This window comes from Salvelinus alpinus, chromosome 9, assembly GCF_045679555.1.
Source record: "Salvelinus alpinus chromosome 9, SLU_Salpinus.1, whole genome shotgun sequence".
NCBI lineage: Eukaryota > Metazoa > Chordata > Actinopteri > Salmoniformes > Salmonidae > Salvelinus > Salvelinus alpinus.
In genome coordinates, this window is record NC_092094.1 from 64,513,265 (window position 1) to 64,541,146 (window position 27,882).

At 44.5% G+C, this 27,882-nt stretch overlaps 2 protein-coding genes across 13 annotated transcripts in view; one reads left to right on the forward strand and one right to left on the reverse strand.

Annotated features, from left to right (window-relative positions):
* Window positions 1–11,639, reverse strand: part of LOC139530476 (echinoderm microtubule-associated protein-like 1) — an 84,003-nt gene extending 72,364 nt beyond the window's left edge. For 4 of the 8 annotated variants that reach the window (XM_071326945.1, XM_071326943.1, XM_071326941.1 and 1 more), the window contains exon 1: window positions 11,027–11,638. In XM_071326945.1, coding sequence (XP_071183046.1) covers window positions 11,027–11,201 — 175 coding nt within the window. In that variant the 5' untranslated portion in view covers window positions 11,202–11,638. Of the gene's footprint in view, window positions 1–11,026 lie in introns of all 8 variants that reach the window. The other 4 variants (XM_071326946.1, XM_071326944.1, XM_071326942.1 and 1 more) reach the window with 3 other exon arrangements.
* An 11,882-nt stretch (window positions 11,640–23,521) lies between these two features.
* LOC139530465 (putative nuclease HARBI1) lies at window positions 23,522–27,468 on the forward strand. 5 transcript variants are annotated; one of them, XM_071326923.1, is made up of 11 exons: window positions 23,522–24,089; window positions 24,435–24,505; window positions 24,593–24,769; window positions 24,860–24,921; window positions 25,004–25,090; window positions 25,178–25,219; window positions 25,288–25,461; window positions 25,541–25,576; window positions 25,675–26,229; window positions 26,511–26,622; window positions 26,717–27,468. In XM_071326923.1, the coding sequence occupies exons 1-8, from the start codon at window positions 23,932–23,934 to the stop codon at window positions 25,574–25,576; spliced, it is 807 nt and encodes a 268-aa protein (XP_071183024.1). In that variant the 5' UTR covers window positions 23,522–23,931; the 3' UTR covers window positions 25,675–26,229; window positions 26,511–26,622; window positions 26,717–27,468. The 5 variants fall into 5 exon arrangements, with proteins under 5 accessions (XP_071183024.1, XP_071183023.1, XP_071183022.1 ...); XM_071326922.1 differs by adding an exon at window positions 26,299–26,414 and having other exon boundaries at window positions 23,539–24,505; XM_071326921.1 differs by adding an exon at window positions 26,299–26,414 and having other exon boundaries at window positions 23,539–24,089; window positions 25,178–25,461.
* The last annotated feature ends 414 nt before the right edge of the window (window positions 27,469–27,882 follow it).

Here is a 27,882-nt window from a genome sequence, read left to right on the forward strand (position 1 = left end):
AGAGTTGTACAATCAAAGGTGTTTTATAACTAAATCTGGAGCTATCAGGATTATTCAAATCTGGTATTTGGGTTTAATATGCAAGTATGCAAATGATTAGACCAGTAGGCCAATTGTGATGTATGTTTCACTGAAAATATTATGACAAGGGGATGAATTAAATTAGTATGACAAGGTGAATTATTTAATTCTAGTGTAATTATATGTAATTGCATATTTCCCCACCCCAAAGCCATGGCCCATCACATGGCCTGGTTTAAATGTATAATTCAATGCCATGTTTTCAATGCCCAGTACTAATCACACGAGATATAATTAACCTTATACTGATGAGAGTATCACCCTGAGCTGATTGTTTGAAATCTGTTAATACAAGGGGGAAATGGGGAAAAGCCCAGTTTAGCAGATGGCTAAGAGATATGATTCCTAATTAGATTGTGTGTATATTCACATGATGGAAAAATCTATCAAGATAGAAAACATTCACTATCACAGGTAAGGGAATAAAGAGAATGAGATCAATGAAATTAATTTTCAAAAGCATTTAAGTAGCTCAGTTCAGTCTTTCTCTTCAAAGAATAGTATGTTTGACTCAGCTTTTATGCATTCCTTGTGCCCCCATAGGGATAGTTTTTTCAACAAGGTTGCATTTCTTACATGAATAAAATCAAACCCCTCCCGTCAATGAATTTCATTCATCCATTCTTTCATTCATTCATCCCGATTTTTTTACAGTATAACACAGTCAATTTTACTGTGTGTCATTACACAGTACTTGCTTTGATACCATAACTATATTACAGTAAGTGTACTGTAATATGAAATACAGAATGTGACTTACCACCGAGCTGCCTGTAAAAGACTGCCAAATTCACTGTAAATTCATATGGTCTACCCCATACACAGTATCTGGCTCGGAACATCCCTGATTGTCCAGTGTTACCCTTCTCATTTGGTTTCCACACCATATGTAAATCCTAACTCTTACAACAATGCTGTGACTTGTCTGAACAACTGGCTGTTTGTTATTTGTGCACAAGGCCTTGTTTGTGGAAGAAAAGGTTAGCCAATCATGCACACTGAAAAGAGCATTGTGTCAGAGGAGTATGGGACTTTAAGACCCATCCTCGTACATCCGGATCCATCCCGTCAATTTGTGGTAGAGGTTGATGCTTCTGATGTTGGAGCGGGGGCCATTCTGTCCCAGCGATCTGCACAGGACCAGAAGCTCCATCCTTGTGCCTTCCTGTCTCATCGTCTCAGTCCGGCTGAGAGGAACTATAACGTTGGAAACAGCGAACTCCTGGATGTCAAGTTGTCGCTGGAGGAGTGTAGGGATTGGCTGGAAGGAGCAGAACAGCCCTTCGTGGTCTGGACCGACCATAACAATTTGGAATATCTCCATACAGCCAAGCGCCTTAACTCCAGGCAGGCCCGGTGGGCTTTATTGTTCACCAGATTCAACTTCACCATTTTCTACTGCCCACGCTCCAAAAATGTGAAGCCAGACGCCCTCTCCCACATATACAGTTCCTCTGCCAAACCCTCGGTCTCCGAAACCATTCTCCCTACCTCATGCCTTGCTGCTTCAGTGGATTGGGGTATTGAAAACTTGTTTCGCAAGGCCCAACGTTCCCAGCCTGAACCTGAAGGGGGCCTGGCTAACCGGTTATTTGTTCCTAACTCAGTCCCGTCCTGGAATGGGCTCATTCCTCAAATGAGCCCATTCATCCAGGTTCCCGTCGTAGCCTAGCCTTCATCCGACAACGTTTCTGGTGACCCACAATGGTTCCTGACGTCTCTGCCTACGTCACCGCGTGCACAGTGTGTGCTCAGAACAAGACTCCACGGCAAGCTCCTTCTGGCCTCCTTCAGCAACTACCTGTCCCTCATCGTCCCTGGTCCCATATCTCTCTGGACTTTGTCACTGGGCTCCGTCCATCGGATGGCAACACTGTCAATCTGACATGCTGACCAGACCAGACATGTCGCGTGCGCGAGCTTTGCAAAAATAAATGTAGATATTCATGTTATTCAATTATTGCACCCACACTGTCCGCGTGCGCCAACGAGCGTCTGAGATGCCAAAGGCTAAAATAGAAGTGCTTTCTATTTCTGACGCAGATTGCGCTGAAAGTCCTGCCTCTCCCATCTCCTCATTGGTTTATAGAAGCAGATACCCACGTGCCATCTCCTCATAGGACAAAATAGTTAGCAAGTGCAAGCTAACTAGCTAAATTGCCATATATGTTTAATGCTTTTCGACCTGCCTCCAAATTAATGTAATTGGTTCAGAGTTTGTTTTGATATTTTAACCTGCGTGTCGTGATCGCGTTTGGTGTGGGGGGACAAAATCAATTTATTTGTGACGGTAGTGGATCGATTCTCCAAGGCTGCCCATTTCATCCCTCTCCCCAAACTAAACTCTGCCAAGGAGACGGCCCAGCTTATGGTGCAGCACGTCTTCCGGATCCATGGACTCCCGGTGGACATGGTCTCCGACCGGGGTCCTCAGTTCTCGTCTCAGTTCTGGAAGGCGTTCTGCAGCCTTATTAGGTCGTCGGCCAGCCTGTCCTCCGGATTTCATCCCTAATCCAACGTCCAGCCAACCAGGACCTAGAAACCACCCTGAGATGCCTGGTCTCAACCAACCCCACTACCTGGAGCCGACAACTGGTAGTGGGGGTGGAGTATGCCCAGAACACCCTTCCCAGGACTCTCTTTTGAGTGGTGTTTGGGGTATCAACCTCCACTCTTCCCAGAACAAGAGCAGGAGGTCAGCGTACCCTCGGCCCAGATGTTTGTCCACTGCTGTCAACGTACCTGGAGAAGAGCCAGGGCGGCATTTCTCAAGACCAACTCCAGGTATCGTCGACAAGTGGACTGTCGTTGGACCCCAGCTCCCCGCGACCGCATTGGGCAGAGGGTATGGCTTTCCACTAGGGACCTGCCCCTTAGGGTGGAGTCCCACAAACTGTCCCCCCGTTTCAATGGTCCCTTTCCCATCTCTAGAGTCCTTAGTTCCACTGCTGTCTGTCTTGTGTTACCCCGTACCCTCCGTATCTTCCATTCCAGGATTAAGCCCGTGCCTCAGTCCTTTGTCTTCTGTTTCTAGGCACATCCCTCCCCCTCCGGGTCATCGATGGCCAGCCAGCGTATACGGTGAGATGCCTCCTGATTTTTCACCCCGGTCAGCCAGGTATGCGCGGGTGGGGGGTTACTGTCACATCCTGATCTGTCCTGGTGTCGCTTGTTTTCACCAGTGAATGTATCCCTGTGTTTCCTGTCTCTCTGTGCCAGTTTGTCTTGTATGTCCAAGTCAACCAGTGTGTTTTGTTTTTCCCGTGCTCGTGCCTTTTCTCTTCACTTTTTGCTAGTCCTCCCGGTTTGGACCCTTGCCTGTTTCAGTACCTGCCTGCCTTGACCTCGAGCCTGCCACTCTGTACCTCCTGGACTCTGAACTGGTTTTGACCTTTTGCCTGTCCATGACCATTCTCTTGCCTACCCCTTTTTGGATCAATAAACATCTAAGACTCCAACCATCTGCCTCTGCATCTGGGTCTCGCCTTGTGCCCAGATAAACATGTCAAGTGTTCGTTCCATGTTTCATGAGCTGAAACAAAAAATCCCAGAAATGTTCCATACGCACAAAAAGCTTCTTTCTCTCAAATTGTGTGCACAAATTGGCATGAGTATGCAGAATTGTGTACAGATCCTTGCGACATTGGGCCGTGTATTATTGCGAGCTCACAGAACAGGGCTCCGGGCAGCCGAGCGGAAATGGAGGAAAACTCGCCTCCCTGCGGACCTGGCATCCTTTCACTCCCTCCTCTCTACATTCTCCTCTTCTGTCTCTGCTGCTAAAGCCAATTTCTACCACTCTAAATTCCAAGCATCTGCCTCTAACCCTAGGAAGCTCTTTGCCACCTTCTCCTCCCTCCTGAATCCTCCTCCCCCTCCTCCCCCCTCCTCCCTCTCTGCTGATGACTTCGTCAACCATTTTGAAAAGAAGGTCGACGACATCCGATCCTCGTTTGCTAAGTCAAACGACACCGCTGGTTCTGCTCACACTGCCCTACCCTGTGCTTTGACCTCTTTCTCCCCTCTCTCTCCAGATGAAATCTCGCGTCTTGTGACGGCCGGCCGCCCAACAACCTGCCCGCTTGACCCTATCCCCTCCTCTCTTCTCCAGACCATTTCCGGAGACCTTCTCCCTTACCTCACCTCGCTCATCAACTCATCCTTGACCGCTGGCTACGTCCCTTCCGTCTTCAAGAGAGCGAGAGTTGCACCCCTTCTGAAAAAACCTACACTCGATCCCTCCGATGTCAACAACTACAGACCAGTATCCCTTCTTTCTTTTCTCTCCAAAACTCTTGAACGTGCCGTCCTTGGCCAGCTCTCCTGCTATCTCTCTCAGAATGACCTTCTTGATCCAAATCAGTCAGGTTTCAAGACTAGTCATTCAACTGAGACTGCTCTTCTCTGTGTCACGGAGGCGCTCCGCACTGCTAAAGCTAACTCTCTTTCCTCTGCTCTCATCCTTCTAGACCTATCGGCTGCCTTTGATACTGTGAACCATCAGATCCTCCTCTCCACCCTCTCCGAGCTGGGCATCTCCGGCGCGGCCCACGCTTGGATTGCGTCCTACCTGACAGGTCGCTCCTACCAGGTGGCGTGGCGAGAATCTGTCTCCGCACCACGTGCTCTCACCACTGGTGTCCCCCAGGGCTCTGTTCTAGGCCCTCTCCTATTCTCGCTATACACCAAGTCACTTGGCTCTGTCATATCCTCACATGGTCTCTCCTATCATTGCTATGCAGACGACACACAATTAATCTTCTCCTTTCCCCCCTCTGATAACCAGGTGGTGAATCGCATCTCTGCATGTCTGGCAGACATATCAGTGTGGATGACGGATCACCACCTCAAGCTGAACCTCGGCAAGACGGAGCTGCTCTTCCTCCCGGGGAAGGACTGCCCGTTCCATGATCTCGCCATCACGGTTGACAACTCCATTGTGTCCTCCTCCCAGAGTGCTAAGAACCTTGGCGTGATCCTGGACAACACCCTGTCGTTCTCAACTAACATCAAGGCGGTGACCCGTTCCTGTAGGTTCATGCTCTACAACATTCGCAGAGTACGACCCTGCCTCACGCAGGAAGCGGCGCAGGTCCTAATCCAGGCACTTGTCATCTCCCGTCTGGATTACTGCAACTCGCTGTTGGCTGGGCTCCCTGCCTGTGCCATTAAACCCCTACAACTCATCCAGAACGCCGCAGCCCGTCTGGTGTTCAACTTTCCCAAGTTCTCTCACGTCACCCCGCTCCTCCGCTCTCTCCACTGGCTTCCAGTTGAAGCTCGCATCCGCTACAAGACCATGGTGCTTGCCTACGGAGCTGTGAGGGGAACGGCACCTCCGTACCTTCAGGCTCTGATCAGGCCCTACACCCAAACAAGGGCACTGCGTTCATCCACCTCTGGCCTGCTCGCCTCCCTACCTCTGAGGAAGTACAGTTCCCGCTCAGCCCAGTCAAAACTGTTCGCTGCTCTGGCACCCCAATGGTGGAACAAACTCCCTCACGACGCCAGGTCAGCGGAGTCAATCACCACCTTCCGGAGACACCTGAAACCCCACCTCTTTAAGGAATACCTAGGATAGGATAAAGTAATCCTTCTAACCCCCCCCCCCCTTAAAAGAGTTAGATGCACTATTGTAAAGTGGTTGTTCCACTGGATATCATAAGGTGAATGCACCAATTTGTAAGTCGCTCTGGATAAGAGCGTCTGCTAAATGACTTAAATGTAAATGTAAATGTATTATTATGCTGAAACATGAGGTGATGGCAGTGTCTGAATGGCACGACAATGGGGCTCAGGATCTTGTCACGGTATCTGCCATTGAGAAAATGCAAATGTGTTCGTTGCCCATACCATAACCCCACCGCCACCATGGGGCACTCTGTTCACAACGTTCACATCAGCCAGCCGCTCGCCCACACAACGCCATCTGCCATCTGCCGGATACAGTTGAATCCGGGATTCATCTGTGAAGAGTACACTTCTCCAGCATGTCAGTGGCCATCGAAGGTGAGCATTTGCCCACTGAAGTCGGTTACAACGCCGAACTGCAGTCAAGTCAAGACCCTGGTGAGGACGACGAGCACGCATATGAGCTTCCCTGAGACATTTTATGACATTTTGTGCAGACATTCTTCGGTTTTGCAAACCCACAGTTTCATCAGGTGGCTGGTCTCAGATGATCCCGCAGGTGAAGAAGCCGCATGTGGAGGTCCTGGGCTGGCATGGTTACACCTGGTCCGATTGGACCAACTCCCAAATTCTCTAAAATGACGCTGCAGGCGGCTTATGGTAGAGAAAATAATATAAAATTCTCTGGCAACAGCTCTGGTGGACATTCCTGTCAGCATGCCAGTTGCACGCCCCCTCAACTTGAGCCATCTATGGCATTGTGTAACACAACTGCACATTTTAGAGTGGCCTTTTATTGTCCCCAGCACAAGGTGCACCTCTGTTATGATCATGCTGTTTAATCAGCTTCTTGATATGCCACACCTGTCAGGGTGGATGGATTATCTTGGCAAAGGAGAAATGCTCACTAACAGGGATGTCAACAAATTTGTGCACAAAATCTGACAGAAATAGGCTTTTTGTGCATGTGGAAACTTTCTTGGATTTTATTTTCACTATACAGTGATCCCTCGCCACTTCGCGGTTCACTTATCGCGGATTCGCTATTTCGCGGATTTTCATAATGCATTTTTTTTTTTTTTTTGGTGCATTGTGCTCTGCATTCTGATTCGCTAAAAACTCACTCCCGCTTCTTGTATCAAAACATGCTACGAATTGTGCTATCATTTTGTCGTCTCGTGCAGTTATGTGTACGTACATAAAACAGCTTGGCAGATTTACATTAAGTTGGCCAGGAAGGAAGGAAGGACTAACGCTTGGTCGCTTAGCAACCATGGTGCGAATGGCCACTGAACTTAAGCGAGTAGCTGAGGAATGGGACCCTTTGATGAGCCGTTCATTACAGTTCTCCAACGTAATCGATGGTGGCATGTCGGTGTACAAGGATCTTTTTGCAAAGAAGAAAAAAGAGCGACAACAGCTGCCTATCACTATGTTCTTCTCCCGAACAAACACACCTGCACCGCGGGCTTCAGAAGAAGAGAACACTGCAGAGCGCAGTCAGGATGCAGCGGCCCAGTCTGAAGAGCAGTGAAACGGCCTACACGTGAGTCACTGTATTTGTATACATGTAATAGTTGCTAATTGTAAAAAAAAAAAAAGTTTTCTATTTCGCGGATTTCACTTATCGCGGGTCATTTTCGGAACGTAACCCCCGCGATAAACGAGGGATTACTGTATATCAATCATGTATTGAACTGCATCCATCTATTCAGCCAACAATCCCTTACTTAATGTAATGGAATTTTGAGTCAAATAGAACCTATTTTTAAAACATCTTATAAAGTTGCGTTTGCAGCATAAACTAGGAATTTGATATTTTTGACTGTTATGTGTGTCTGTTGGTTTCATATCTGCAAAGTAGTTCAAACTGTCTGTTCCAGTGTTTATGCTTTGTATTCTACAACAGAAACGACAGCATAGGACATTAACGGCGATCTCTTATCTCCGAAGAGGAGGAGAAAGGGGGTTAGATAAGTTGGCAGAAGAGTACAGCATGGCGGTGCCACAACAGCCCAAACCGCCTCTGTGAATATCTCTCCATTCAAGAGAGAAAATGACTTTTATCCTTCAGTGTAGTCTGGCTTCAACTAAGCAAACAGAGAGAACAAATCACCAGAAGAGTCAGAAAGAGAGCCCAATGCAACTAAATGGAATCAATGGCCAACCTTAAAATTGATCAGCAGTGACGAGTTATCTTACCCACAGAACTGAAATAATCGCTCAACAATAAAAAGCTGTCCTTCAGCCTTTTAATGTGGTAAAGGATATTTAGTGTGAAATGTATGCAACGGTTATAAATGAGGCCCCAGGTCTCTGGCAAGGTTACTCATCACAAGAGGGTGGTCACTGAACCACATCGGTTAGAAGATAGAGTAGGATCAGTGCTGTTGGATTAGTCAACATTACTCCAACATGGAGAGGCCAACAAAACAGGAATTTTTGGAAACTAAAAAACTGTAGAAATCTCAGAGAGCACATTTGGGTACAGGTCAGGATTCCTTGACTGTAGGCAGGCATGGCCTGGCCCGACCTGGCCCAACCTTTTGTTTGTTTGTTTTTGTTGGTTTGTTGGTAACGCGAGCAGGACTTAATCCCTTTGCATGTGCTTCCATTAATGGCTTTACAGAAACCAAAGAGGAGAGGGAACCGTGTCACACTGTTTGTGTGCCAACTACCAATCTCGTGGTGACATTGGTGATGTAGCGGGTAGTGCCAGCACTGCAGGCCCTAGAGGAGAGGGGGTGTAGGGAAGTGATAAGGATGTCTGGTTAAATCTGAAGGGTAAAACAGTGAATTCTCTGGATTGACCACCTTGTTTTGATTCATAATCTATTGATCAGTCATAACAACACTAAGTGAATACGACCAGATCATCCACTGTCCACTGTCAGTATTAAGTCAGACACCTAGTGATAGGGACAGCAAAAAAACAAAAAAACACCTTTAATCAATTCTTCATTAAAGGCACTCATAAGTTGTGGTGGATACATTCAATACTGTAGATCCTATTCTAAAGATGCAACTCCCTGATAATTGGACTACTAGGCTACTAATGGGGATAATTTCCCTTAGTAGCCGATCTCCTCGGGACAAAAGCATGCTTTTCCAGTTTTCTGAGTCGCTGACCCAGTCTCCCCTGCCATTAGTCTGATCACTAACACATGAAGCGTTCAAGAACAAATGACATCACTTTTACGGGCAGAGCTACAGCTGGCCAATACACCATTGGGTGATTTCAGAGCCTCCAGACTACACACAATTAAGTTGTATGTTGGAACAATGAGGTCCTCTCGCTTGATATGAACCAAGCCTCTCAGTCAGTATGACAGTCTTAGTCATTCTAGTGAGAGAACATTTGAAAATCCCTGGCAAGAGTCACAACAGATTGGCATGTTTCGTCTTCTGGCTTGTAGGAGCTAACCGGACTTTCTGAAGTAATAACAAACAGTGTAAACAGTTTGAAGCACTCACTGGCCTTTCGCTTGCACAGAAAAGTAATTAACCGCTACATGATTAGAAAATGTCAACCATGTCAGATTAGGGCATGCATGTAGGTGCCATTTGGGGGACTTCAGAACATTCAAAACCCAGAGACTTTAGACAATATTTTTTATGTTTGACAACACAGTGGGAAAAGGGATTTTGTCTTGACCCTTGCACTAATTTGACCCAATAGTCCTGTATGTGTGTGAATCCTTTAATTAACACCCTTGAGGTTGACAGCAATGAAACAATATATGACATGTTGCAGTAGGCTTTTTTCTGTCTTTAAATTACAGTATCATTCGTAACACTCTAAAAGGTCAACTCATCCTTGGAGAATGAAGCTTTATTTATTTTGATCCAACCTGACATTCAGCCTACACCTGTTTTTCAGGTAATCCAACATGACCCAGAGAATATCCGTGACCATCATTGACATCATCACCATGTCTGCACACCACAGATCACACTTCAGTATTAGTTCATGTTCAGGGACATGACTTTGTAAATGTCATTGATTTTCTCATTTCCCAACCATGGAAATGAAGTTTTATACTGCCAACCTTCTATAACTCACTAATCAGCCACATCGTTAGACAATTTAAGTATTCTCTTTGTTTTGCTCCAGGGTACAGATCGAGGATCAGCTTCCCTTATCCAAATTCTAACCTTAATCATTAGTTGGGAAAATGCAAAACTGGCCCAAGACCAGCATCTCACCCTACTTCCTTTGGCTCAGCAGAGCTATAAATAAAGTGTCAGACAGTGTTTCCTGTATCCGAGCAGACATCAGGCTTTGTTGATAATAGATTGATTAGTTGTGACAAAGTGATGTGTCACGCTGCACCTTCACTTACTCCACTTCCACCCTTAAAACACTTTTCTGCAGTCAAATGTCCAAATTGCCCTCTAGTGGCGTCACAGGTGGAATGTCATGAATATTTTTCATCATTTTATAATTTATAAACATTACATAACTTTTCACGCAGAAAATCTGATGTTTCTATTTCAAACGGTTTTGTTATATTTCAGTCTTCTGTGTGACGTACATCAAATATTGTGATGCAACTCAAAATTGAATACATTTCAACTCTATATCTGACATGGTACAGGTATCTTCTTTTATTTAAGCCCATAACCATGTGTGTGAGGTGTGTACTTTTGTTTCAAAGTAGATTTGTTTAAGACGACCGAGAAACACTCTGTGTGACCCTGATTTAGCTCACTGCAGTAAAAGGTTAAATCACACTTGAACTGTCCACTAGATACTGATGACAATCAGCACACCAGGGAGAAGACTGTGTGGCTCAGTCAGAAGAGCACGATGCTTTCAACACCAAGGGTTGTGGGTTTGATTCCCTCTGGGGCCACCCACATGTACAATGTAAGTGGCTTTGGATAAAAGCATTTTCTAAATGGCATATTATTATTAGGCACAATGCTTCATAAGAACACAACAGCCGCAGAGACCTTCAACTGAGATTCTTGGCAGAAACATTTCCTCAGGAGGTTTTGAAAGACAAATCTCTGCATCTCTGCATGGTTAAACTCTACATTTGAATATTGTTCCCTGCTATGTCTAAATTAGGGTCATGTAGCTTATAGCCTACGATCCCATCGGTGTCTGTCACATAAGATTGCATCTTTTCAGCACAAAGGATAAACTTTCACTTTCATCAAGTCCAGCTTGAGCTCCAAAATAGCCTCATGCCTACATGCAACAGCCCTGCCGGCAGGGACTACTTCTTTGGTGATAAGTTTAACCAGGCAGTGGTGACATGTCATGTCAAGCACACATAATGATAACCAGGGATGAGGATGAGTTTACCGTTACAAAACTGCAGAAGCGAAGATGTGTCATAGAGGCTGCTGTAGCTGGAAAACCCGTCCTCCATTCTGGACTTCCACCGCGCTCCTCCACTGACTCCTCTCTTGTTCCCTCTCGCCTCCCTCAAATCCCTGTTACTTTCGCTTGCTTGCCACCACCAAGGATCTTCCTCCATTCAACATCGAGTTTTCTCGTGTCAGGCTGCCAGTGTCAGTTACCATGGCAACCCATTCACTCGGATAATATCATGTGAACTCAGACTCGCTTCTCTTCTTTGAATGGTCCCGAGGAGTAAACTCAAAAAACCTGGAGTATTTGAAAACACAGATTTTCTTGCTCTGCTTCTCCTTTTCGCTCCCTACTTCCTCTACTCACGCTTCTCTCCTTCCCTCAGTCTCGTCGGTGGCAGCTGTGTGGTGTTAAACCGTGTGCTGATCTCCAGAAGAAAAACAGCTTTGAAAGGCTGGAGCTGTAAGTGGAGGGCTGGCAGCAGTGACTGTGTGTGTGTGAGAGAGAGAGAAATAGAGCAAGAGCGCGTGTGTGCGTGTGAGTGTCTGGATAATACCTTGGACAGCTTTCCCCGGCCCCAGACTTTCACTAACTGTGGACAAGTGCAGAGGGGGTTGGGCCTCTTTCAAAAGACAGATCATCCCCTTTGCCTAGAGAGGACAGAGAGCAAGAGAGCGATAAACAGAGAGAGAGAGCAAGCGAGCTAGAGAGAGAGAGACAGGCTCTGATCACCAGGAAGAGAATAAGGGGAATAGAAGGGTCACAAGGAAACAAGGAAGAAAAAAAGATTGCAGCTGGTAGAAGGAATTAAATGAGAAGAATGGGATTATATATTGATATAGTCACCATATTGTTGTTCAGCTCTTCTGGCATGTTGCCAGAAATCTTTTTGTGACAATAATAATCCCAAAGAGCCACTGAAATGAGAGAAACCGCACAGAAATGAATAAATATATATAGAATAAAGCTCTTTCTCAGTCTCAAAGAGAGGAGAGGAATCCATCCATTCAGGAGGAAAAATAATAGAGAGAGGGAACACAGACAAGAGATTAGAGGGATGCTGAGGTTAGCAAAGAAAACGGGTTTCTATTGCAGAACAGTGAGCCATCATCCTATATAACTAGAGCTGTACATACCTTTTTCCTACTTATATATTGTCCATACTGTCTATACAAACCACATTTATATCAGGACTCTGACATTGCTCGTTCTGATATTTCTTAATCTCTTGTTTCTTCTTTTTCTTCTTGGGATTATTTGTGTATTATTATTGTACTGTTAGGTATTTACTGCACTGCTAGAGCTAGACACAAAAGCAATTCCCTGCACCTGCCTTAATAACATCTGTGTACACAGCAAATAATCTTTGATTTGATTTGACCCAGTCTACCAGTCAACACTTCAACGATTTCATATGTGATGTAGAACAAACATGCAAATCAAATCAAATGTATTTATATAGCCCTTCTTACATCAGCTGATATCTCAAAGTGCTGTACAGAAACCCAGCCTAAAACTCCAAACAGCAAGCAATGCAGGTGTAGAAGCACGGCCTCTCTAACAAGCTCTCTAACATGCCTCTCTAACAAGCTGAACATTGAATAATGTCAACCCTATTCAAGACATTTTTATCTGCAACATTTGGCCCTGGAGTCAGACTGGGGCAGAGAGGGATTTGGACCACAATGTCACAAAACAATGCGACATCACATCTTCCCGCTCTATCATCCCAAGAAGCTAAACAAGAAGGCGGTTGAACACAATCAGTGTTGAAGCGAAACATTATTATTCTCAGCCTTATCTGTCTTAAAGCAGACAGTGTAATCATCAAAGAAGACGAAGAGGGGGAGGGAGGGAGGGAGGGAAAAACTGCCTCTTCATTTTGACTGGGGGTTTTCAGCAGCCATCAAATAAGTGATAGAAGAGGATGAGAAGTAGAGAAATGGAGGGAAAACTGAAAGAGACTGTGGGTCATCTGTCTGGTACTGTCATGGTGGAACACCTCTTTCAAGTATTCATGTATACATAAATGACTTGCCCCCTGTATGTCCCGAGATCAAAATGCAGATGCATGCAGACGACACAGTCTTCTATGTCCATGCCAAGACAAAGTAACTGTCACGCCCTGACCGTAGATTGCTTTGTATGTTTCTATTTTTAGTTTGGTCAGGGTGTGATGTGGGTATTCTATGTTGTAGGTCTAGGTTTTCTATTTCTATGTGTTTGGCCTGGTATGGTTCTCAATCAGAGGCAGCTGTCTATCGTTGTCTCTGATTGAGAGCCATAATTAGGTAGCCTGTTTTCCCACTTTTGTTTGTGGGTGGTTATTTTCTGTTTAGTGTTTTTCGTCACCTTACAGGACTGTTCGTTTGTCGTTTTTGTTGTTTTGTTCAGTCAGTCCGGAGCCTCCAGCATCGCCCTCTAGTCCGGAGCCTCCAGCGTCGCCCTCTAGTCCGGAGCCTTCAGCGACGCCCTCTAGTCCGGAGCCTCCAGCGACGCCCTCTAGTCCGGAGCCTCCAGCGACGGGCTTCAGTCCGGAGCAGCCAGAGTCTCCCTCCTGTCCAGAGCAGCCAGAGTCTCCCTCCTGTCCGGAGCAGCCAGAGCCTCCCTCCTGTCCGGAGCAGCCAGAGCCTCCCTCCTGTCCGGAGCAGCCAGAGTCTCCCTCCTGTCCGGAGCAGCGCAGCCAGAGTCTCCCTCCTGTCCGGAGCAGCCAGAGTCTCCCTCCTGTCTGGAGCAGCCAGAGTCTCCCTCCTGTCCGGGGCCCGCTGCGAGGGTCCCCGGTCCGGGGTCGGCGGTAAGGGTCCCCGCTCCAGAGGCGCCACCGCGGTGAAATGCCCACCCAGACCCTCCCCTACTGGTTCAGGTTTTGCGGCTGGAGGCCGCACTTTTGGGGGGGGGGGGGGGGGGTACTGTCACGCCCTGACCGTAGATTGCTTCGTATGTTTCTATTTTTTGTTTGGTCAGGGTGTGATGTGGGTGGGTATTCTATGTTGTAGGTCTAGGTTTTCTATTTCTATGTGTTTGGCCTGGTATGGTTCTCAATCAGAGGCAGCTGTCTATTGTTGTCTCTGATTGAGAGCCATACTTAGGTAGCCTGTTTTCCCACTTTTGTTTGTGGGTGGTTATTTTCTGTTTAGTGTTTTTCGCGACCTTACAGGACTGTTCGTTTGTCGTTTTTGTTGTTTTGTTCAGTGTTCAGTTGTTTATTAAAATAATGAACACTTACCACGCTGCACCTTGGTCCTCCTCTCTTTCTCCAGACGACAATCGTTACAGTAACAGGCTACTCGTAAACTTACAGCAGCAATTGACAAAATAGATGACTGGTTGGACCACTCATGTCCAAAATTGAACATAACAAAAACTGTCTACAATTTCTGCATGTATTTCTCCATCAGGAACAATGAGACCCATCAGCCCGAGGGAACTGTAAAGGAACAGAGGATTGAGGTGGTTTCACGTTTTAAATACTTAGGAATAATTATTGACTAACCTTTCCTTCAAAAAAACAATTTAAAAAAGTGCATGGAACAGCAAAACACAACCTGGTGAATTTCTAATTCATCAGAAGCCAAATGTCAGCAGATGCTGTAAACTGTACATGCACTCAATGATTTTGTCCCATCTCTCGTACTGTGTCACAACCGGGTCACATGCTAGTATCACAGCAATGAAACCAGTCGAAAAGCGTTGTAAACAAACTCTGAAAGTGCTGGACAAAAAAACCGAACACTTATCACCACTGCAATATCACAAAGACATAATACCTACTGAGCTTCGACAGCTTCTTATGCCTTGATGACACTTCTCTGCTGTTTAAGATCACTCGTGACCTTGCCCCGCCACCTCTTAAACAGTTTGTTACATATTGCAAGGACAATACCAGGACAACAAGAGCTTCAACCAGAGGGGGCTGCTCAATTCAGTTTAGTTCCACTAAATTTGGCCAGACAGCTATTTCAGTCAGAGCGTCTAGATTATGGAACAACCTGCCGACCAGTGTGAGAGAGAATGCAGTGCCTTTGCTAGCTTCAAGGCAAACCTGAAAAGGTGGCTGAAGGTAAACCAGTCATGTGAACATTAAGACATTCCGACTCCTAAGATGTCAGATACTGTAGGACCAAGGTACATTTAAATTCTGATGTAACATGAGCGTTATATTGTCTATTGTTGTATATTTTATATATACACACACTACCGTTTAAAAGTTTGGGGTCACTTAGAAATGTCCTTGTTTTTGAAAGAAATGCACACTTTCTGTCCATTAAAATAACATAGAATTGGTCAGAAATACAGTGTAGACATCGTTAATGTTGTAAATACTATTGTCAATGACTATTGACGCCTCACAAGTCCTCAACTGGCAGCTTCGTTAAATAGTACACGCAAAACACCAGTCTCAACGTCAACAGTGAAGAGGCGACTCCAGGATGTTGGCCTTCTAGGCAGAGTTGCAGAGAAAGAGCCATATCTCAGACTGGCCAATAAAAATAAAAGATTAAGATGGGCAAAAGAACACTGGACAGAGGAACTCCGCCAAGAAGGCCAGCATCCCGGAGTTGCCTCTTCACTGTTGACGTTGAGACTAGTGTTTTGCGGGTACTATTTAATGAGGCTGCCAGGTGAGGACTTGTGAGGCATCTGTTTCTCAAACTAGACATTCTAATGTACTTGTCCTCTTACTCTGTTGTGCACCGGGGCCTCCCACTCCTCTTTCTATTCTGGTTAGAGCCAGTTTGTGCTGTTCTGTGAAGGGAGTAGTACATGGAGTTGTACGAGATCTTCAGTTCCTGGGCAATTTCTCGCATGGAATAGCCTTAATTTCTCAGAACAAGAATAGACTGATGAGTTTCAGAAGAAAGGTCTTTGTTTCTGGCCATTTTGAGCCTGTAATCGAACTCACAAATGCTGATGCTCCAAATACTCAACTAGTCTAAAGAAGGCCAGTTTTATTGCTTCTTTAATCAGAACAACAATTTTCAGCTGTGCTAACATAATTGCAAAAGGGTTTTCTAATGATCAATTAGCCTTTTATAATGATAAACTTAGATTAGCTAACACAACGTGCCATTGGAACACAGGAGTGATGGTTGCTGATACTGGGCCTCTGTACGCCTATGTAGATATTCCATTTAAAAACAATCTGCTGTTTCCAGCTCCAATAGTCATTTACAACATTAACAATGTCTACACTGTATTTCTGATCAACTTGATGTTATTTCAATGGACAACAAAAGTGCTTTTCTTTCAAAAACAAGAACATTTATAAGTGACCCCAAACTTTTGAACGGTGGTGTATATATATATACTGGTACTGTATATATACACAGTACCAGTCAAAAGTTGACACACTCATTCAATGGTTTTTCTTTATTTTTTACTCTTTTCTACATTGTAGATTATTAGTGAAGACATCAAAACTATGAAATAACACATATGGAGTCAAATTGTAACCAAAAAAGTGTTAGACAAATCAAAATATAAGTAGCCACCCTTTGCCTTGATGACAGCTTTGCACACTCTTGGCATTCTCTCAACCAGCTTCACCTGGAATGCTTTTCCAACAGTCTTGAAGGAGTTCCCACATATGCTGAGCACTTGTTGGCTGCTTTTCCTTCATTCTGCGGTCCAACTCATCCCAAACCATGTCAATTGGGTTGAGGTCGGGTGATTGTTGAGGCCAGGTCATCTGATGCAGCGCTGCATCACTCTACTTCTTGGTCAAATAGCCCTTACACAGCCTGGAGGTGTGTTTGGTTATTGTCCTTTTGAAAAACAAATGATAGTCCTACTATGCGCAAACCAGATGGGATGGTGTATCGCTGCAGAATGCTGTGGTAGCAATCCTGGTTAAGTGTGCCTTGAACTCTAAATAAATCACAGACAGTGTCACCAGCAAAGCACCCCCACAACATCACACCTCCTCCTCCATGCTTCATGGTGGGAACCACACATGCAGAGATAATCTGTTCACGTACTCTGCATCTCACAAAGAAACAGTGATTGGAACCAAAAAACTAAAATTCGGACTCATCAGACCAAAGGACAGTCTCCTCCGAATAGTTGATGTTAAGATATGTCTGTTACTTGAACTCTGTGAAGCATTTATTTGGGCTGCAATCTGAAGAGCAGTTAACTCTGATGAACTTATCCTCTGCAGCAGAGGTAACTCTGGATCTTCCTTTCCTGTGGCAGTCCTCATGAGAGCCAATTTCATCATAGCGCTTGATGGTTTTTGCGACTGCACTTGAAGAAACTTTCAAAGTTATTTTCAGGATTGACTGACCTTCATGTTTTGAAGTAATGATGGACTGTCGTTTCTCTTTGCTTTTTTTAAACTGTTCTTGCCATTATATGGACCAAATAGAGCTATCTTATATATACCAACCCTACCTTGTCACAGCAGAACTGATTGGCTCAAACGCATTAAGAAGGAAAGGAATTCCACAAATTAACTTTTAACAAGGCACACCTGTTAATTGAAATGCATTCCAGGTGACTACCTCATGAAACTGGTTGAGAGAATGCCAAGAGTGGGCAAAGCTGTCATCAAGGTAAAGGGTTGCTACTTTGATATATATTTATATATATTAATAGTGTGTTATACTGTAGGATTGTATTGATGTAATAATGTTGATTGTTTTCTGCCCAGGGGTACAGATGACAATTAGCTATCTAGCTAAATCTGGTGAAATGGCATGTTGTACATGGTCCTTGACAAATAAACGTTAAAAAAATAATTAAACCACATCTTCCCGCTCTGTCATCCCAAGAAGCTAAACAAGAAGGCGGTTGAACACAATCAGTGTTGATGCTAAACATTATTATTCTCAGCCTTCTGTCTTAAAGCATTTTACATTTTTACATTTTTAGTCATTTAGCAGACGCTCTTATCCAGAGCGACTTACAGTAGAGTGCATACATTTTTATTACATTTTTACATACTGAGACAAGGATATCCCTACCGGCCATGAGCAGACGCTCTTATCCAGAGCGACTTACAGTAGAGTGCATACATTTTATTACATTTTTTATTTTTTTTATTTTTTATACATACTGAGACAAGGATATCCCTACCGGCCAAACCCTCCCTAACCCGGACGACGCTATGCCAATTGTGCGTCGCCCCACGGATCTCCCGGTTGCAGCCGGCTGCGACAGAGCCTGGGCGCGAACCCAGCCCAGCCTGGGCGCGAACCCAGAGACTCTGGTGGCGCAGCTAGCACTGCGCCACCCGGGAGACCAAAGCAGACAGTGTAATCGTCAAAGAAGTCGAAGAGGGAGGGAGGGAGGGAGGGAGGGAGGGAGGGAGGGAGGGAGGGAGGGAGGGAGGGAGGGAGGGAGGGAGGGAAACTGCCTCTTCATTTTTACTGTGGGTCTTCTGACTGGAGCTGTCATGGTGAAAAACCTCTTTCAAGTTTTCATGCACCTGGCGCAGGATGGAAAGAAAAAGATATGCATAAAGATGAGTCTGTGGTCTATATTTACTTATTTTCAAACACTCCTCGCACTGTTCTGGCTCATGAAAGGAAACAATGCCAAAAACACAACAAAGAATGCTCTAATGATTGTTGCAAGAAAGGACAGACCTCAGGTCTGCTTCAACCTGGATTGCTTTGTCTCGGAGCATGGCGGTGATGTGTTAGGGGCTTTCCTTCTGATTCCTACGGAACAGCTGAGGTAGGGTAATCCCAGGTGGGTATTGGAGGTGGAGCGTTCTCCTCTTTTTCCCCTCAGGGGATTATACTGCACTCAGCGCTGTTCCCGTGTGTCCCGTGTGGCTCAGTTGGTAGAGCATGGCGCTTGCAACGCCAGGGTTGTGGGTTCATTCCCCACGGGGGGACCAGGATGAATATGTATGAACTTTCCAATTTGTAAGTCGCTCTGGATAAGAGCGTCTGCTAAATGACTTAAATGTAAAATGTTCCATCTAGCTAGCCTATTACACAACAGCATGAAGGCCCCCTAAGACTCCTATTTTCTGGTGACCTACAGGAGCAGACAAGGCTCTCCTTTGTAATGCTTCTAAATCAGAGACAGTGAAAACATTACTGGAATATGTCTGTCTGTATCACAATGTTGCAGTTCTGCTTTCACTTGTCCATGAAATTCCTTCTGCATCATAGTGAATATGAATGATGGGGACTCCCTTTAAAAACGTGTTTATCTGTCTGTTCAAATTCAATCCAAATTTGCACACACCAAAAAAATGTATACACCCATGATTGATTTATGAAAGGGCTAGTTATGGGGCGGCAGCTAGCCTAGTGGTTCAAGCATTGGACTAGTAACCGAAAGGTTGCAAGATTGAATCCCTGAGCTGACAAGGTAAAAATCTGTCGTTCTGAACAAGGCAGTTAACCCACTGTTCCTAGGCTATCATTGAAAATAAGAATTTGTTCTTAACTGACTTGCCTAGTTAAATAAAGGTAAAACAAATACATTCTATTCCTTTCCTTTAGATGCCCTCAGTTGAAAAACACAAGACTATTATCTGAGAAAAGCCTCACTGTGGCCAAATTGGAATACACTCAGATTGGAATCTGTATGAGGGCAGATTGGAGCTCTAGATTATGCTGGAGAGGGTGCGGCAATACGGGGGTTGGATGAGGGGCGTGAGGCAGGGGCTTCCCGCGGGTGGCAGCTGGAGGAGGGCTCTTCTCCCTCACCCCGTTCCCCTCCCACTAATCTCATTGTTCTCCACCGCCCCTGGCTGCGGTCCAGCACACACTCACAGTCAGATACATACTCAGGTACTGGTATACAGCACACTACACACAACAACCCACCAGCAGTGACCGGAGGAAGCGTGCTTCCATCCATTCATGCTGCTCTGTGGAAGATATCCCAGTCATTGTAATATAATTACTAGAACATTCAACGTTGACTTGAATGGGAATGTCCACTCTAGTCATTCTATTTCTATGATACCATTGCTTTCTCCAGATGTGCATTCCATTGCCCCGCTGGAAACAGAAGCACATCTTAAACCACACAGCAGCTTTGGGGCAGTATTATAGAGGGCATGCCACTCTGCCAGTGGGCCAGGATTAAAGCCACAATCAAAAGAGTTATGGGTATCCTAGAGGATTAATCCCTCTCTAAGATCTACCCACCATCTGCCTGGGGGATGATGACTCCAATGGGACACACAAATAGGTCCCCAAAGCCTTGGTCAAACATTGGGGTAAACCCCAATTTGTCTGTTTTGGAGAGATCTGAGGGCACTCAATGTGTGTTCCAAATGAGTTGGAGAAAAAAAGATGGTTGATTGCAGCCAAAATGGTCTGTCTTTGTGTGATGTGTTTTTCCCCCAAGTGTTAGGGTGTTATCGGGGTGTGTCCCGCCAACACACCCCTCTCGCCTTAGTCAAACAGTATGCTGTTTGCAGATCTTAGGGGACAAATGTGTTAGAGAAAGGCAGACAAAATGATTTTAGTCAGTCTGATGGGTTTTCCCCCAAGTGCTTATTCATGAGCGATAAGAGAGGGCCAAGGTTCACATAGGGCTAATCAGTGGCCTGGGCAGCGCACCAGCACACGAGCCTCAGAATAGAGCTCTGTTCTAACGCTGGCTCATCTGACTGTGAGAGTCGGATAGTGTGAAAATAATAAGGTTGGTGACAGCATAGAAATATAATCAATTTCTATGGGCGACAGCAGGTCAGCACCTCTTTTCTTCATAATGTTCTGATCTGTGGATGGGAGAGTGGAAATAGTGGTGGAGAGAAGTGTGGTTGTGTGTGCATGCGCACGTGCATACGTGTGTGTGTATATTGGAGAAAATAACCTTCTTTCTGTGCCACAATGTGCATACTGCATACTGCACAATATAGGCCAGGGATAATCACAAGACACTATTACAAGACACTGAATACAGAACACTCTACTTATACCAATGACGGATAGAAGAATGAACTACATAAAGGAATATAAAAGAAAAGAATTAACCCAACACTTACAATGTACTTCACTATTATGACTGAAACATTTAGAATAAGAATCAAATAGTCCAGAACAGACTTGAAAGTCAGTGCATTGCATTGTTTTCAATGCCTATGGAATCCAGTGGAGAAGCCTAATGGTACATTCTCCAACGAAGAATGGCACATTTAGAAGGGCTATGAACGTTATTCAGACTACTATATTTAGCCTCTTATGTAGCCTCTTATGTAGCCTTTTCTCTTATGTAGCCTCTTTTGAAAGTGAAATCCTGAGCCTGCCTGAATCTCTCCACGACTGGATCCATATTGCCCCAGGCAAGCCCTGTTTGCAGTAAGTCTCACCACCTACCGTCAGCAACAAAATAAATACTAAAACCATCACTCAGAATAATTGTCACTGTGGAATATCGGCAAGCAAAATATCATGCCCTACATAAACACAGAAGTCACAGTATGTGATGATGGACTGTTAATGCTCAGTTGTACAGTCACTCTCATGTTTTGGGTTCATCCACCCACAAGCTAAATTGAAACGACGTACTCCAACAAAATGAATATGTTGGTTGTAATTTGAAAATTTATACTTTTTCAAAAATGCCTTAAATTCCATAGATAGAACCTCCCCATCAGATATATAAAGACTCTGAGATATGAGATGAATATTGTGTAAGGCTGATGGATTTAAAGACTAAAGCTGCAGTAAAGCTGCCTTCCTTATCTATAATAGGAGTGGCATGTGACTGGTGGAACTATCATACAACATGGCCAGCCAGAATCATAACATGACCATAACATGACCAGCTACACTGTCATTTTTTTAAACAAATATGTTGATTCAATGTAAAATTGTAAGGCAACCAGCTGCAATAGGATTGTGAGTTTGCTGAAGAAACATTTTGTTGGCCAAACTCACAATCCTATTGCAGCTGGTTGCCTTACAATTGTACATTGACTCAAATCAACATATTTTTGTTACAGTGTAATATCACAATATCACCATCCAGTATCATTCCTTACTGGCAGGTCATGATATGATAATGGCTGGTCATATAGTGTATATGACCAGCCATTATCATATCATGACCTGCCAATATCACAACAAGACCAGCCAGTATCATAACATGACCAGCCAGTATCATAACATGACCAGCCAGTATCATAACATAACCAGCCAGTATCATTCCTGTCACACTATATGACCAGCCATTATCATAGCAAGACCTGCCAATATCACATGACCTGCCATTATCACAACATGACTTGCCAATATCACATGACCAGCCAATATCAAAAAATGACCAGCCATTGTCACAACATGACCAGCCATTGTCACAACATGACCAGCCAGTATCACAACATGACCAGCCAGTATCATTCCTGTCACACTATATGACCAGCCATTATCATAGCATGACCTGCCAATATCACATGACCAACCATTATCACAACATGACTTGCCAATATCAAAAAAAGACTTGCCATTATCCCAACATGACCAGCCAGTGTCATAACATACCAGCCAGTATCATAACATGACCAGCCAGTATCATAACATGACCAGCCAATATCATAACATGACCAGCCAGTATCATAACATGACCAGCCAGTATCATAACATGACCAGCCAGTATCATAACATGACCAGCCAATATCATAACATGACCAGCCAATATCATAACATGACCAGCCAGTATCACAACATGACTTGCCAGTATCATAACATGACCAGCCAGTATCATAACATGACCAGCCAGTATCACAACATGACCAGCCAGTATTATAACATGACCAGACCATATTACAATATGACCAGCCAGAATCATTACACACCACAGTGCCTCGTGTCACAAACAGAGGGACTGGGAACAGATCTTATTGATTTCATTCTATCAGTTCTATTCTAATGTCACAGCTTCAGCACAGCAACATTGTCCCTGTACTGTGTACACATATAGAGCATCATCATAGAAGCTAAGGTTCTTATGATTTATGAATCTGGGTCACAGCCCTTGTTCTGGCTTAGTCTTTTGTCACAGTCTATAATTGCATCATGTGCATATTTAAAATGACTATCATTTACTATCTTACTACTATCTCACTTACTATCATGATGTCTGTCCCTGATTCGGGTGGTTATTACCAGCACCAACAAAATGGCTACTGCTGCCAACAGTTCGACTATGTAGTAAAACATTGTTCTCTCTAATTCAAGGTTAAGCAAATCTGTTTTGGGGGAGCCATTGTTCTCGTCGCGGAGGCTTCAAACAGAGCTTCCCGTCTCCTGCTGGCTCTCTCTCTCTCTCTCTCTCTCTCTCTCTCTCTCTCTCTCTCTCTCTCTCTCTCTCTCTCTCTCTCTCTCTCTCTCTCTCTCTCTCTCTCTCTCTCTCTCTCTCTACAGTCCTCGGCTGTATCTCAATAGCTTATTTTTCTCCTCTACTTTCTTTAATCTCCAATGATGGGATAGAACTTGTACAGGAGGATGCCAATTCCCCGTAACATTACAACAAGTTAATTGTCGGGGATCCACCATATAGCTTTTATCTGCTTTGGATTTTTTAATAAGTGGAGATGAAGGAGAAGGGATGAAGAGACGAGAACAGAGACTATTGAGATGCAGCCGAAGAGTGTCCCCACTGAGATGCAGCCACAGGCAGATGGAGAAGGAGGAACCTGGGATGGAAATAGACGGTAATCCTGAAGAGGCTGTGGATAGGTAGGCCTATGACCTGGGGCCTGTTGCACAAAAGTAGAATTAAGACATCCGGGATAAATGACTCAGCTGAGCTCAATGAAGCCAAAACATGTGCGTCCAGGCTTAATTGGTTGCACAAAGACCAAGCCAGGATGAGCAGACACGGATTCATTAAGCCAGGTGAAACCAATCCTGGATAGGTGCGCGCTCACGGCTCACTCAAATAGACCCCGCCACAGATCACAGATTAACTGATTTACCATGGCAACTAGAGCCGCGTACTTTTCCCCGTCGGAAGCACAAATCCTCATGGAGGCATACGAGGAGGTAAAAGATATAATTAAGAAGAAAGGCAACACCGCCACAGTGATAAAGCAAAGAGAAAAAGCGTGGCAAAGTATTGCAGACCGCCTGAATGCGTAAGTAGTGCACAATTACACACTCACCGCTCCGCTGAAACATCACAATTACAATTCAAATATTTAATTCACATCTCCAAAAATGCAGTTGTACTGTAATTATGAAACGGTTAAATTTTTAATTGAAATGCACTGCAGATATGAGTGAAATTGTGTAAAGTAACTCCATCACACTGTATAAAGCTATGATAAATTTTTTGATATTTTTACTGAAAACAAGACAAAAATACCAAGTAATTTTTTGCAGTGTGACTCCATTAAATGTGTGTGTGTGTGTGTGTGTGTGTGTGTGTGTGTGTGTGTGTGTGTGTGTGTGTGTGTGTGTGTGTGTGTGTGTGTGTGTAGATTAAACATGAACGGGCCAAAACGGACATGGCAGCAGGTCAAAATCAAATACAAGAACATTCTGCAGAATGGTATGGTCCCTGACTAATATTTAACAAAGCACAAGCATATATTGTACCCAGAAGGTGCCTGCTCACACATTGTCTGTACTGTTTTAGCAGTGAAAAAGAATACCCACAGACAAGGCACGGGTGGTGGGTCACCAAAGGCTGACCTTACCCCAGCAGAGGACATGGCCTTGGAGCTAAATAAAGGCAGGCCCGTCTTAGAGGGGATCCCTGGGGGGAAAGAGACGAGCATAGGTTCCTCCCAAGATGCCACCCGCTTCATTCAAGGTATGTCCTTCCATCTCTACATGGGATACAACCACATTCATATTGAATCAATTTGGACTGTCTGACTTTGGTTTACCTATTGCCTTGCAGTGTCTGGCAGCACTGTGTTCCTGTTAGAGCCACCAGCACAAGCACCAGACGATGCTGATCCAGTGAGTACTCCATCAAAGGCATACTGTAGGCCTGGCATGTCTTGTCTACTAGCTTCAATATGAATCCGATTAAATGTGATAGGGTGAAGGCCCCAGTGCAGCAGCAACAGCACATGATGGAGACGATGATGAGGAGGAGACCATCTCTCTGGATTCCAGAAGGCATGAGGTATCATGTTAAGACTGTGAAAGTACTATTTACTCTACAATGGTGAGGAGTCCTCATCAAAATCAAAAAATCTAATTTCTTTTACAGGACCCAGATGCTATACAGTGGGAAAACCAGCCTGGCAACATAGTGCGTATTAATAAAAGGACACCACATCCTGCCAAATTCCAGCTGCGCTAATTGTATTGTGTTCACAGAGCTCACAAGCTATCAGAAAGTTGTATGGCAACCACCTCCGGCGCCAAATAGAACTGGCAGACATAGACATTCAGTACAAGAAGAAAAAGATGGAAAATCTTGCACTGGAGTCCGAAATAAAAAAGAGGACAATTAGGAAACTGGACCTTGAAATAAAAAAACTTGAGAGGGAGGTGAGATATGCCTTCAATGTACACTGTATGCTAACTGTAACACAAATGTATTAATCATTATTTTTCTTTCCTCCCCCAGCTCCAAGAAGATGACACAGCTCAAAATAAAAATTAGGTATATTCTCGTAAAGTCAAGTGAGCCATGACATATGAGCTCTTATTGTGAGCACACAGGACGGTGGCATCTTTCTAAGGTTTTTTTTATTTTCCCAGCAATCAGTACAACCAAGTCATCGTTATAAGGCATCGCCCTCTTTTGCCCACCCCCCCAGCACCAGGTGTGGCCACTAGCCTATATGAAGGCCCAAAATTGTGTGTTCCTTTCTGCTCTGACAATGGCATGCCCATTCGTGCGAGATGTGGTGGATGAAGAAGCACTTGTGCTGAGGAGAGCCTTCAGGCGAGAAAGGGTCTTCAGGGACCGGTTGGACCCACTGGCCTTCCCTGATGACCATCTATATGAAAGATACAGGTTTTCTGCAGATGGCATCAGGTATCTATGCAGACTACTGGGTCCCAGGATTAAGCACCGCACTGCACGGAGCCATGCACTGAGTGTGGAGCAAATGGTTTGTGTGGCCTTGCGCTTTTTTGCTAGTGGAGCCTTCCTGTACTCAGTGGGGGATGCAGAACAGCTGAACAAGGCCACAATTTGCCGCACAATAAGGAGTGTGTGTCTGGCTATCAAAGCATTAGCAGATGTCTTCATCTCCTTCCCTGGCCACAGAAGACTCTGTGACATCAAAGAGGAGTTCTATAGGATTGCAGGTAAGAGGATCTACAAATTACAGGACAACTGTTAACACATAGTAGGATACTCATTACTTTGTGTGACAGGTTTCCCCAATGTCATTGGTGCAGTGGACTGCACACACATAAGGATAAAAGCCCCCTCAGGTGCCCATGAGGCCGATTTTGTGAATAGGAAATCCTTTCACAGCATTAATGTTCAGGTGAACATAACTTTTTGATATTGTCCATTGACGAACACTCTGCATTGCCAGTGATGTGCATTGATTGGTGTAATATTCCTCATCTTATGATTTCAGATGGTCTGCAATGCTGACTGTGTGATCAGCAATGTTGTGGCAAAATGGCCTGGCTCAGTCCATGACTCCAGAATCTTTCGGGCCTCTGAAATCTATCAGTGCCTATCACAAGGTAAGCCACACAACCCCTATTTATAACCATCATGGCTGTGTCAAGAATATCACTGTGTTTATGAGGTAGTAATGATGAGATTTTGTGTTGACAGGTGAATTCTCTGGTGTGTTGCTGGGAGACAGGGGGTATGGCTGCCAGCCTTTTCTCCTGACACCTTTCACAGACCCCCAGGAAGCACAGCAGGCCTACAACCATGCCCATGCCAGGACCAGGGCCAGAGTTGAAATGACCTTTGGCCTCCTGAAGGCACGCTTTCACTGCCTTCACAAATTAAGGGTCAGCCCTGTTAGGGCATGTGATATTACTGTGGCTTGTGCTGTCCTCCACAATGTGGCCTGCCTGAGGAAGGAGAGGGCCCCCAGAGTGCCACCAGCCATGGACTGGGACAATCCGGCAATCTTCCCTGATGACGACAGTGGTCGGCTGCTGAGGGACCAATATGTGTTGAATTATTTTAGTTAGTATGTGTGCTTTCAATTTTGGTTAAATATGTCCTGCGGTGGCAGAGGAATTTGGGTTTTTTTGGGTTCGTTTTTTGACGAATTTGGCCTCTTATGATGTTTGTGCGGTATACTGTGTGTAATACAAGGCTGCAGGGAGGCTACTGCATCCATTCATTTGTCTGTTCAGTTGATGTGTATGGATTTGTCCTGCATTTATTTTAGTGTGCAGACATGCAGGGTGTGTTATATACAGACCTTTGAATGTGTATGTATCATTTTGTATAATATGCTTGGATTCTGTGCTTTCCATCTTGTAGAGTCACTGTGACTTCAGTTTCGAAAGGAGCTGATGGTTTACCTGCTTTGTTTTGTCCTTATTCAATAAAGGAACATAATGTTACACATTGTGTTTTTATATTCATATGGAATGTGTATTTGTTTATATGACAGAGTACTAGGGCCACACTGAAGAAAAAGGATAAAGTCATAAATTTATGAGGCTGGTTCTTTCTGCAGAAAAGCTACATATTGTTTTTACAGTTTTGATACTTATGACAATGTGATACTTAATATTCTGGCACATCAGCATGTCTTTGTTTATGAAACCATACTGAAGTACAATTTCACGAAATGCCCCACATCTGTCATTTTAAAAACTGTCCTCCTTTAAAACAACTGGTTACAATATTATGACTTGTGTTTTTTTCCCCTCTGTGGCCCTAATATTCTATCATTTTATATATAGCCTTATAGTCTATGGGAAACTGTAAATTATCTAATGATAGCAACATCATCTAAAAATCATTTTTTATCC

What these genes read in the sequence shown, in the direction of transcription:
- LOC139530465 (XM_071326920.1), top strand. Translation starts at nt 25,758, where the DNA reads ATGAAGGCCCAAAATTGTGTGTTCCTTTCTGCTCTGACAATGGCATGC. An exon ending in GGAGTTCTATAGGATTGCAG is followed by an intron (nt 26,230 to 26,298) that starts GTAAGAGGATCT and finishes TTTGTGTGACAG; the next exon opens with GTTTCCCCAATGTCATTGGT. An exon ending in CTATCAGTGCCTATCACAAG is followed by an intron (nt 26,623 to 26,716) that starts GTAAGCCACACA and finishes TTGTGTTGACAG; the next exon opens with GTGAATTCTCTGGTGTGTTG.